The following is a 13,629-nucleotide window of genomic DNA, read 5'->3' as shown; positions in this document are numbered from 1 at the left end:
TTAATTAGCATCATAACATATATATCTGCCTTAAAATTTAAATACAAACACATATATACAAATTAATAACCAGAAATCCATTCTTGTTATAAAAAGTAGAAGAAATTTACTACTTTTTAGATCACAACAGGAGATATGAAAATTTTCTTTAAACATAGATTTGTCATTGTGCATCTCAAAACAGAACAAAAATAGCACTCACACAGACATAAAAATATGGAAAATAACTTCTGGTATTCACTATACCCAGTTGTGATAAGGCCTATAAAACTATTGATGATGATTATAAACCAAATATGAGTTAATCATGAAGTAAATTGGAGTACATTAAAAAGTTCATGAGAAATATTAACTCTTTTGTCATTATCAGCTTTATAACTGAGAGCTGATAATTTATCACATGAAGAAAAAAAATAACCATAGAAAATATTTTTTTAATTCTCATTTCATTAGCAATAGGTTTTCCAGACTAGCAATCTATCTGGGGCTTATTGTTACAAAGTCCTGAAAATCCCCATTAGAAAGTCATATATGTGAGACAACATTTTGTTAGTCTCCCTCCCCGGCTCATTGAGATACACATGTGCTAGTTACATATAAGTCAGATTCGGGTACCAGTTGTGTATATATTGTTGTTGAAATTCAGATGGACTGAGACTTAGGCTTTTTCTGTACAAGAACTAAAAAGGTAGAAAACAACTAAAAACGTGAACAAGTATGAAAAATTTATACAATTTCAAAAAGTGATGTGAAAACATAATGAAATAAGCCTAATTAAATATGGATATGAAAACTTGACTTTTGCCTTAAGTGTTGGCCACTTTGCTTTTTATCAAGTTAGGCTAATACCAAAAGAAGACAGAATAAAAATATCTAATACTACATATGTTTCTTAGGTTTAAAAAATATTTTTGATGCATAATCTTTTGTGACAAATATTTTGTGACTAATATTTCAATTAAAGTAGGCATCTATTTGATAAAAAATAGATTCAGAGAGATGAAATGTCACTTTCTGCAGCTCACACCTGAAACTCCTCCAAGACATCCTGAAAATCAATTCTGTAACTTCTGACCCTCCCCTCATACCTTCTTGTTCATTTGGCTATATCCTCATTCTTCCTTTATGGGTTCCTAAATCGTTTCCCTTGTGGTCTTCTTAACTCCATGTGTATCTAGCCTATTCCCTCCTTAAAGGATCACATATACCAGAATAATCTATCTTTTAAACATCAGTTATTAATGGCATTTTCTATCCAAGAAACAGGTGAAATCCAAATATCCTATTTTTCCCATCATGACTTCTCTGATTCAGCTTTCCTCTTTTCTCCCTGCCCCATGTCTTTATTCTCTACACCTGCCTTTTCTGCTTGGACCTCCAAAGTTTTTCTCCTGTCTCTGGTACCTTGCCATGTTTAACCCTTACCTCAGGACATGACTCAAATTTTAACTTAATTCGGGAATCACTTCCCAATTGACTAGGCTCATTATTTTCACTCAGTTTCGTTTAGTCTCCTTAGTATTTTTAACTCATCCTGATGTTTTTCTGTCTGGCCTCTAGGTCTTCTATGAATGCCTCTCAATGAATGGTAAAGGGAAGAGATCTTGTTCTCATGGTATGGATGGCACACATGTGTTCTTTAAATGTTGACTGAACTAAACAATAGCTACATGTGACTCCGATATTTAATTATTTTAAAATGTTTCTAATTCAATTGCTTAAACATTTTTTTCAAAAACTTAGTAAAACACATTGTACACAAGTTAATTAACTTTGGTTTTGTTTAATAACATTAAATAGTAAAAGTATTATTTTTTTAGTACTTGTAATGGATGACGATTAAATGCAACATGTGAATTCCCCACTAACTAGTGGATTACTATCATGCATTTTTGTTGTGTTAAATTATACAGTTCTGAAATCCATGAATTATGTTTCTATTAAAGATTTATGGCACCTGACAGCCAGTATAGGGACACGGTGTCTCTTGTTGCTTAATACCTACTATTAGATGTACTTATTAAGAACATGATGGCAATGATGATGAAGATGGTGATGATGACAACACTGTAGAAATGGAAAAATCTGACTCCAAAAGGGGGAGGAATACATAGTCTTGAGGTAACTTAGTCTTGGCTCTCTGTTGAAACATTTAACAGAAGAATTGATTAGATAACATAACATGGTCAGCACTTGATGCCACTGACACTTAAAAATGTTATAGGATGTGAATAAATTTTTAATTGTTTGAAATAAGTCTTAATTTAAAAGTAATAAATGCCCCAAGTGTTATGTAATTTATAACACCCTCTTCTTGACAAATATGGATTTTAAAGTTTGATTATATTAGTTTCAAACATTACAGAATAGATACATTAACTAATATTTACCCATACTAAGAGAGTATGGACGGATTGATTTTCTTAGAAAAAAATCTTATAAATGTACATACCCATTCAACCACAAAATTACACAATTTATAGTAAATTAAGAAGTAAAATGTATTTAGTACAGTATATGTAACTTCAGACCACACATAAAGACATATAAAATTATTTTAAACAAATTTTGTGTAATATAAAATTCATAATGCTGAAGAATATAAAATGTACATTAAAAAACTGACCCAAAGTTAGGATTTTTTACCTTTTATAATTTAAAAGATGAAATAAAATTTCATCTTTCATAATATATCTCATAAATTATATTTATAAATTTAGTAAATTCTTCATCTTTTATAATTTAAAATTATCTTAAATAAATTATAATTACAAATTTAGAATTCTGAAAATTGTAAATTTATAACTTGACCACTATGATTTTTAGGTTTTATCTATTTACAAAGGCATAAGAAAGTAAAAATTTTAATCAAATAACCTTTAATTAACTGATCAATAAACTTGACTATATGTCAATTTATCAGTTTTATTACTTTTTCTTTCAATCAGCTGAATTTTGCCAGTGCTATTTTAATCTATTAATGTAACTATACTTAAAAAAATAGGTTTTTCTTAGGTTACCAATGAAGTAACTGTGACATTTTTTCCCACTTATAGAATATTGGAATATTTTTAATCCTTCACAATAACTATGAAAAGCATTAAATTTGAGCAAGAGTTTTGAATCAACATATCAAATTAAAAGAATTCAGTAATATCATAAAGTCTTTTTCACTTGTAGCAGTAGGGCAAACATGTATTCCTTTTTTTAAAAGCTTTAAAATACAAATTCCATATCTTCATTTACATAAAAATCTAAAGTTGAAATTTTAGAGCTGATTGTAATAATAAGTTGTTTCCCTGTGCTCTATGTTACCAAAAAGTCACTATGTCTGATTTTTAAATGAAGTTCTAATGTCATTTGATAGAGACACATTGTCTTTCCTACGTCATATAATGATTGGAATTTTATTAAATGTCTTTTTATTGAACTATCAAAGGTTTTGAAAAACCCAAATGCACTTTACAGAAGTTTCCTGGGTAATAATAAACAAGAAGGGAGAGGAGAAGGAAGGCAAGTAAAGGAGGTAGGAGAAGGGGAAGAAGAAAGCATAAAAAGGGGAAGCAGAGAAAGGAAGAAAAGGAGGGAGGGAAAAAGAAAGAAATCTATTTTGCTTTTCAAATCACTCCTTAGGGATGGAAACACACAAATTGTGTCATTAAATAAAGGAACTTTCTTAGGGTGAAAACAACAACAAAAATGTTTCGCCACATTAATGTAACAGACTACAAAAAGAAAAAAAGAAAGGCGCAAAGATACTAACCATTATTAAAAACCTCTTTTAGTAAGTTTCAAAAGTTTACTAAACAGTGTCTGGATGGTAGGGTGGCACTAACCAAATAGAAGATTCCTGAAAATGAAAATTTAAATCTTTGAGCTGTTAGCATGTAATTGCATGTAAATTAGTAAAATTCATTATAAAATTCACTATAATTAATGAGGCAACTTGTATTTACACAACTCTAATCTTAAAAAAAATGAAGGTCTGGAAACTTTAAAAATATTAATTTGACTATATATTTATACTGTTTTTTAAAAAAGCTATATATTTTTTTATTTCGGGTACAATAAGACAACACATAGCTTGAAAATAAATGTTCTAAATAGTATCATTGTTGGTGTTATAGAATAACTCATTCTTAGTCTTAATAACTTAACTTCCTAATTTATAGACATATTTATGTGATAACAGATGTGACAGCATTTGGAGAAGCACATAACTTTAAAATATTAGACTCCTACTTGTAAGTATGCTCCACATAAAACACTGACTTATTTAACTTCATATTTGTTAAAACATTTATATTTAGCAATGTCTTTTTAAAAACAGCCACTGATGCAAAGTAATCAGTTTGATTCTTTTTTTAAATTTTAAGTTTATCACTTTCATGTTGAATGTATGTACTCATTAATCTCCCAAACCAGAAATAATCATAAAATATTAGAAATTACTATCAAGTCTGTATTTATATTTTTTTAAGGAGGAAATTCTATTTTATGTGTCTTGCTATCCTATTCTTTGATAGTTAAAAGTTAACTACATGATATTTTAATGTTCATTTGGAATAATTTTAACCATTTTTTCATACAGTTCCTACTTGAAGCCTTAGCGAAACATCTTCAAACTGCTTCTATCAGATTTTTGACTCAGTGTTATAGTATAGACTACAATATATCAACCGAACTGGTTTTGTGTTTGTTGTTTAAATTATTTGTTAATTGATTATGGATACCTAATCCATTCTCAGATACCCATTGCATTAATTTCTGATGCTATAGGCCATTTGCCCAAGAATTCCACATCACATGTAGTACAGACAAATAAAAAAGTCACTATGATCCCTGTATAAAATTATCTCACATTAGATAATAACTAAATTAATGAAAAAATAAAATGGAATAAAAAGTATATATAGTGTAATATGAAATATTTGATATAACACTGGTGTATTAAATAAGGAAAATCAATGTCATGTAATGTGACCCTTCCTTTTGATTTATACTTTTTAATTGGCAGTCTTCTTAAAATACCAAATAGCTAATGCTATACATCAGCAGAATGAAATGACCTAGGGCTGTATGAATGCAACAGTGAAGCAATAAGAGATGAAAATGGCTAGTTAAAACATTCATGTCAAAATACATATGTAGCAACCTTGATCTTGATATTCAGTTTTATAGCAGCCATATTTCTGAAAAATTATATTATTTATAAGCTGTGCAGCAGTCAGACAAGACTTTACATGTAGGTTCTTTAATGATCCTATTGCTCAATCACTGTAATTTTACAGCAAGAGAAACTAAACTCAAGAGGTCAAGTTATCTATTTAAAGTTATGCACATAACTGATATCAAAGCTGAAAGAGGAACTCTGTTCTCTTGACTTCCATGCTATGAATGCTTTATTATATTAGGCTGCATCATTAACAGTGATTTGAATTTTAGCTGAGCCTTTTACCTGGACTTTGTTCTTAGTATATGTTATTTTTTGAATGTTAAATAATAAATCAGAGAAAAAAATTATGGGGCAAAAAGAAATATATTATTTTTCCTCAATGAATAAAATGATAAAATGCCCTGTGCTTTTGCCTGGATTATTTTACACTTATAAACATAACTAAAGATTAAAATTCTCTCAGAAACTTTGACTCTTACAGAAACAGTTACCAAATATCTTTATGTTGCATTTTGCAAATACAATGAGACAGAGAAAGATGGGACATTATTATACATTTGTACACATCCCATACTTAAGCTAGAAAATTCAATAGATAAGGTCTGACAAGTTTCAACACCACTTTAGTCAATACATCTGTGAAATGCATTTTAAGAAAAAGCAATGTTAATCATCACATTCTTGCTGGTAGTAATGATACAATTTTTCAAAAAACACATAACATCTAAATAACTAATACTTTATTACAAGAAAGCTCTCTTTTCTGAAGGCCCAACAGGTTAAATACATCAGCTTTTTGAATAATAATTATAACATAGCTGTTTGTTATATGTTAGACCCATGCAAACTGTGTGTATTACCTAGCTCCACAATCTGTTTATCTAAATCAAACTCCTACTCCACATATTTTATCAATGCAACTTCAGGAATGAAAACTATCAAGAAAAATAGTTAAATATCTCTATTTTGTACTATATGATATAGTTAAAATAGTGTCAGAGTGGGCATCTTTGACCTTGGGAAACACAACTTGACCCTCGAGACACTTATCTTCATCTGCACAATATGGTAATATTTACACAGTTCTCAGAATGCCTTTATACTCAAAGAAGATATCATTCCTTAAAAGCTCCAAAGTTGTTTATAAAAATAAGGAAGTAAAATTATTATTTGTCAAACTACAATCTTAATTTTAAAACATCATTTATAGGCACAAAAAAGTACAGTTACCATAAAGAAATGACTTAAAAATCATTTTGCTGACTTGAAAGGATATTAGACAGTAAAACAAAGATTGGCATCTCATTGTAAAGTATGATTTTATATTTATATGTAAAAGTACTTTAAAAGTCATCCAGTCATCCCTTATATGGGTCATTAATGGAAACTGAGAGATGATCTGCTCTCAGAGAACGGCAGTAACATAAAAGAATACCAAATGGACTATTTGTCCAAAGTTTATTTACATCTTTTAACTTCTGAATAGCAAGATGCTTTATAGATAAATTTTACATTATTGAAAATTTCTTTAGAACTTTACAAATCTTTATAATGTTTTATAGCAGTATTTGCACTCCTATAGCTTATTCAATAAAAGGGTTCTTTTAAAAAACATTGCTCCTGTTAGAACTAATTTTTCAACTTTCTGAAAGCTGTATGTTTATAAGGGTCTGTGAACAATCTATTTTCATTCTTCTGGTTCCATGACATACAGATTCAGACAGCTTTGGAAAAGTTTTTCTTTGTGAATAATCTTTTGCCCAGGGTCCAGACTTAAACTAAACCCTTCTAATTTATCCTTAACATTCTCCAAATCACATTATTTCATTAGTTTGTGGTATTATGAGTTAAAGCTGCCTTTTACATTTGTTATTAAATTATAGACTGAAGAACATTCTATGTGCCCTCAAAAAAATTTTTGAACTTTCAGTGACTGGAAAAATATCATTATTTAGAGATATCTTGGATAGTGCTCTTTAATACAAAAAAATACATTGACTAAAATGGATTATATACTAAAAAAATCCATATTAATTAGTTTTAAAATGTGCATCAGTCATTTTAGAGGAAAGTTATTATAAATGTATGTGTCCAATATAGGACACATAAGTTACCAATTCAATATCTGAGCAATAATTTATACTTTTATTTCTCAGACATATTTACTACACTTTCTTTAAACTGAAGTAATGAGAAAATGAATATTTTTGTTGTTTAGTTTTTGTTCATATCAAGAAACTCTGTGATTGGTGTTCAATGTTTTCAATTAAAACAATGTATATAGTCAAATCTATTTTTAATTACGTTGGAAAGAAATTACTTCTAGATACAAATCAGGCAAAAAGAAAGAGTCAGACTATGTATGTTACTATTATTTCTGGATATCAAAAGAAGGCAGATATATGTACACCTTTTATTAAAAGAGGACACATTCAAATACTTAAGAAATAGAGTAATTTTAAACATAAATCAATAAACCATAATTATGTTATAAAATAACTTTGTAAAAATTAAAAGTATTACAATCACTTATAATTCATGCTTACAAAACCAATGTAGTGTTATAAATGATACCAGAGGAAACAAACATTTTTATATTAGGCAGCTTTCTTCAGTTCGAAGGGGAAGCAGGACCTTCCAAACAAATGCACACACCTGACATGGACAGATAAGTGCTTCGTATGTGCAGCAGATTCATGAATTGCTCGCTGAATGAAGCTCAAGCAGTGTTTTTAAAATCAGCAAAAAGTTAGGGGAAAAGGCAGGTAATTAAAAATACACATGTTAATTAGTTACTTTTCCAGACATTTCAGGAAAAGAAGGCTTTTTGAGTATCTTTCCAAATATCTGTTATATTTTTTAAAAATTAGAAAAAATAAATGTGTATTTAATTTAAAAGTTTGAATAAATAAAAAGGTATTTTGATACATTAATATCTGCAACAAAATCAAAAGCATGATCTACTATAAAAATTGGAATACACCATCTTGTGGTATTGGAAAGGAATGCAATTTAGAGTTTTCTAATTCTTTAAGTTCTACACAGTTCAGCATCATCTTCCATATGCAGTTTCAACCTGCCCTCATTTTAAGATGATGAATTCAGATACTACTCTTAATTGCCAAACTACTTGGAAATATAAAAATATCATGGTCATCAAGACCTTTTTATTCCATTAATATTTCACAAAACATTTGCTATAAATAATATTTATATTCACCTCTAAATACTAAGTATTGTTATTAATTTTATCATCATCATCATCAGAAGTGAGATGACATGGAATGATATTACTCTTCATAAATTTTATCTATAAAGTTCATATTCAACTAGACCAAGTGTGTATTATATCTGCCAGTCTATTTAAGTAAAGAATGAACATTTTATTTGTTTGTTTAAGAAGTACTAGAATACTGTAGACTGAAGAAAAGGGAAAGAAATGGAGAAAGAGAAGAGAGAATAGAGTAAATCACCTTGGGGCTCAATGGTGAATAATAATATATCCTTGTTTATTTTAATATGCAAAGCATAATTCATTGCATGTTTGGTTCTTAATAAATAATTACTGGAGTAAATGAATAATTGTGTAAAATTTCATCATATTTTTAAAATTAAAACTTTAAAGGCACAATTATAAATGTAAATTAATTGTGAATTTCTATATGTACACATGCATATCTTATGATAAAATCTAGGAATATTTTCTGACTAATTTTAATAAATTCAGTAAGGTGTTAAACTGTATAGCCCAAATAAATACATTTTTTCCACAAGAAAAGTGAAGAATTGAGTCCAAGAACCTAATTTATCACAGTAAATAAAATGGGTTATTCTAATAAACCCATAATTATTTATTTGCTAAACATAATTCTACTGAATTATATAGAAAATAGTTATTTTATACTCTTTGTGGTAGACTTTTTTAAATAGGTCACCGTATTAACTTCATTATTAATTTAAATCAATAGAAAGAATGATTAGGTAGATAATGATAGATAGATGATAGATAGATAGAGATAGGTAGATGATAGGTAGATGATAGATATAGATAAATGATGGGTAGATGATAGATGAGAAAGAGAGAGACACATATGATAGATAGACAGATCTTGTGCCAACAGACACTGCTGGACACGTTGGAGACACAAACCACAAATATTAGGTCCTTGTCCTATAGGAACTAAGAGTCTAATTGGGAAAGAGGCACTCACACAGAAAAAACAACAACTATGAAAGAAATAGAGAAAGGGTATCTAGGCTGATTGATGGATGTGGTTTGAAATGGGCAAAATACCTTCCCAACATTCTCAAAGGGGGAGAAAATATTTTTCGAATGGTGATAGTATCTGAAATCAGCTAAGCAAAAAAAGGGACATATAAAAGTCATATATTTTTCATTGGATAGGAAATGAAAACCTAACACTACCTTGTGACAACAGCTGTGTCCTGTGCCCAAACCTATTATATCTATAGGTTTGTTTTCTAGGTAACCCTGGGTTACCTAGATAAAGCTTTCTGGGTAAGTTGATGCCTAGTCTTGACACCTAGTCTGGAATGCCTAGTCTCAAAAAGCTAGTAAGTTTGCCAGGTCGAAAACTGCACAAGGTTTGCTCAAGTCAAATGGAAGAGGTTTTAAAAAAGCTAGATGACCTTAGAAAATTGAAAGTGATCTAGGACAGCTAGAGAATAAATTACCAATTGAGGAGAAGCAAAAGGTAAAACTATAATGGTGGACAGAGACAGTTTCTGAAGTGCCTCACCTGCTGAGCTAGAGAATTTGACTTTCAATATGGAAGCCATGTGGTGCCAGTGTGTGAAAGCATTGGGGAATGTGATTAATAATGCTCATTTAATACCAACACAGTTGCTTCTTTCCAATGTAATGTTTCATCTACTTCTGTCAAAAAAATGAACGTTCCTTTCACAAAATTTTTAGAAGGCCATACAGGTACATAGAAATTAAAGAGAGCTTGTTATATGAAAAATTCAACTAAATTAGTTATTTCTACTAACAATGAAAAAGGTTACTTTATAGAGTTAAATCTCTACATCTTTTGGGTTTTTTTGTTTTTAAGCAGAATGTTTATAAAATAACTGTGCATAATGACGTGGCCTAGGTAAATCACGTGCATAAGCACACAAAGAGTGCAATAGAATGCACATATTGTCAAGAGGTTAATTCATTTGTTTTATTTTAACACTGAGCTATAAATGAAAGAAAATCATCACACATGGATTATTTAAGGTTCCAACTAGAAAAAACAAATTTCTTCTATAATTTCTGGACTTACTTTATTAACTAACCAAATATCACATCTATTGACAAAATATCACATCTATTTCCATTTTTATAATAAAAATGGAAATTGATGAGTTAATATTTTTTAAATTTGATTTTAAAACTCATTTGATACTACTAAAAATATTATATAGCATGTACTTAAACCTATTATCAGTTACACCAGAGCAACAAATATTTGATTCAGCCAAGTCAGCAGATCCTGAATGTTGTGAAAAAATAAATCATGTGATTGTTTGTATTTTTCAAATTATGAACCATTACTCCTCAAAATACTCATTTATAAAAACACTGTTTCTAAGAGAAAATTACTGTATATAAAATGTCACCTAAAAATGTGGAAATTCTGTATTTAAAGTTTTGATTTATGAAAGGGTTTATATAAGTAATTGCAACATAAATTATTAAAGACAAAGGAAAATAAGCAAATGTTTTTGTTTTTCAAAAATGGTTTTAAAGGTCAGACTGCTTCAGAGAATATTAGCACAGTATATTTACTTTATATTCATGTGTCATTATTTTTAAATTTCATTTTTCTACTCATATTTAAGAAAAACTTAATGAACCTTTCAAATATTAATGAACATATAATCTGACTCTGATGCAGCTAAGCCCTAAAATGTTTTTTAATTAAAACCAAAAAAATATTTCTGTATAAAAAGTATAAAATAAATTGTCAGAAAATTTTAAAAAGCTAAAGCATGATTTCATGTCCAGACTATAAACTTACATACAAAAAAGTGTCACTTAAATATCTAAAATAAGAGATTTAAAAATAAATATTCATCTTTGTATTTATATAGATCTATGGAAATTATAACATTAGAAGTACATAATCTGAATAAGGTTTGCAAATTTTTCAAATTTAGAATAAAAATATTTGTACAAAAATAACTTGTATTAAAATCCTAAAAAATATTGCAATAATCTCATATTTTTGAGGTTAATATATGTTCTTCAAAAAACATTGGTGCAAGAAAATAAAGGGCTAATTAGGAATAAAATTAGTCTTGGCTGGTGTGGCTCAGTGGATTGAGCACCAGTCTGCGAACCAAAGGGTGGCTGGTTCAATTCCCAGTCAGGGCACATGCCTGGGTTGTGGGCCAGGTCCCCAGTTGAGGATGCAAAAGAGGCAATGATGTTTCACACTGATGTTTCTCTCCCTGTCTTTCTCCCTCCCATCCCCTTTCTCTAAAAATAAATAAATAAAATCTTTAAACAATAACTATAAAAAGAATAAAATTAAATGCCACAAAATCTTATAATATTTTCAATATTTTCACACATTCACCAATTTTTAAAAATTAATTGTAATTTCCAAAGCAAGAGTTAATTTTTTTCAATTAAAGATGTACTAGACTAAAAATCTTCAAGTAAAAATTCCATGTACTCTTTATCTTGAAACTGTTAATCAGTATTGTATATTAAAACATGTTTTATCTGCAGAAAAGTATCTTTTCCCTTCATATTAGTTTCTGATCTTTGTTTTCATCATTTTCCTCTACTAACCTATCTGCAGTGAACTTCAAGTAGCATTTTTTCTAAGGCTTCAGTAAGAGGAGAGAGAGTCACTTGCCTTGAAGCTGGCTCCATTAAACATCTACATTTAAATTCACGATCATGAAGTTTATTGTGTGTTCTCTCTGGGAACCGTTGTTATATCACGAATGGCAGAAGACGACTAACAGTTACATTTCTAAGCACTATCCTTGGTTGGAAAGATCAAAAATAGTTTCTTTTATTATGACAAGAATTGTTTTAAATTGTAAAAAAATGACATTTACCTTTTCCAATTGAGCGTTTTTTTTGGATTTGTATAAAAACTCTCCCACTGCCACAAAAACTGAGAGTACCAAGCCAGCTGCCAGAACAATGAAGATGCCACCAATATTCTGCACCCCCAGGGCACTGGCCTCTTTGCTCTCCTCCTCCGGGCAGCCATTGCCCCTCCACCACTTCTCCTTCATCATGTGCAGCTTGCCTTCCTCTTGCAGCTGAAGAATTGCAATGGTGATTTTGTCTCTATATGGAGAACCTGAAAAAGAGAGGGGATGTGTTATAACTATTTTAAGGAACCCAGAATTTCATGCTTAAAGGTTAATACAAGACAAGGACAGAGCTTTTTCCAGGTGCTCCAAAGTGTGCCAATGTTCATTCCCCGGAGTGAAGAACAACTGGAAAACAACAGAGAATAGAAGTTTAACAAGATGAATAAGGTGTGTGGTCTTTCTGATTTTGAGGATAAAATGGATTTTGTTTTTGTGAAGAAAATGTCTCCTTCTAAAAGGCAAACTCAACTCAGAGCTCTGGAATATTGGAAAAATAGTAAGTGGAAATTTACAATAGGAAATAGAGTGAAAAGATATTTGGTTAATGTCTTGGAATTATTCTACACTGAAAACAGAGTATTGATAAAGTGGTAACCTCTATTGTAGAAATAATGGTATTTCCCTTTATTAAGTGAAATAATTTAAAGCAATCATGAACAAGCTGTACTCAGGGGTAGCTAATACTTTCAAGAGAATAGATAGACTATCTCTTTATTTAACACAAATAACAGCTTTGTACAGCATTGGATCATTCAGATATTATGGCAATCAATGCATTGTCATTTGGGGAGTTATTTATTTATTACACTTTATGCTTTGAGGAGATATGTTCTTTTCAGTGGAGGCAACAAAAAAATTAAATAAAATTTGGTATTTATGCTGTCAGGGGTAGATCTTCTCTGCATTAGCTATAATGTGATAAGTAATAAATTTTCTAATGCATTGCCCAGAATCATAGGAGAATATTGAAGTACATGCATCATTTAATATGTCTTAAAAAGACTGTTTCCTTCATTGATTTTTTAGAGAGAGGAAGAAGAGGGAAAGAGAAAGAGAATTACCGATTTATTGTTCCTCTTTTTTATGCATTCATCGGTTGTTTCTTATATGTACACTAACTGGGGATTGAACCTGCAACCTTGGGGTATCTGGACGTTGCTCTAACCAACTGAGCAACCCGGTCACGGCCCCAAAGAGATTGGTCTTATTACTTTCTCCCACTCAAAAACAGACTGTTTATAAAGTTTAATCTGCTCTCCTGAAAAAACACTACAGGGACATTCCATCTTTCTTCACAAGTTCATTCACAATTGCTTTTTTTCTGC

General features: G+C 29.8%; 1 protein-coding gene across 3 annotated transcripts in view; it reads right to left on the bottom strand.

Annotated features, from left to right (window-relative positions):
• GRIK2 (glutamate ionotropic receptor kainate type subunit 2) overlaps nt 1-13,629 on the bottom strand; it is a 598,702-nt gene that overhangs the window by 1,989 nt on the left and 583,084 nt on the right. Inside the window, exons 15-16 of one of the 3 annotated variants that reach the window (XM_053914034.2) lie at nt 12,260-12,510; nt 2,006-2,140 (exon numbers count right to left, since the gene is read on the bottom strand). In XM_053914034.2, coding sequence (XP_053770009.1) covers nt 2,021-2,140; nt 12,260-12,510 — 371 coding nt within the window. In that variant the 3' untranslated portion in view covers nt 2,006-2,020. Of the gene's footprint in view, nt 1-2,005; nt 2,141-3,763; nt 3,851-12,259; nt 12,511-13,629 lie in introns of those variants that run through there. The other 2 variants (XM_024551766.4, XM_024551764.4) reach the window with 2 other exon arrangements.

Source organism: Desmodus rotundus, chromosome 11, assembly GCF_022682495.2.
Source record: "Desmodus rotundus isolate HL8 chromosome 11, HLdesRot8A.1, whole genome shotgun sequence".
Lineage (NCBI taxonomy): Eukaryota > Metazoa > Chordata > Mammalia > Chiroptera > Phyllostomidae > Desmodus > Desmodus rotundus.
Note: the sequence above shows the minus strand (reverse complement) of the source record. Positions and strands in the feature narration are given on the sequence as shown.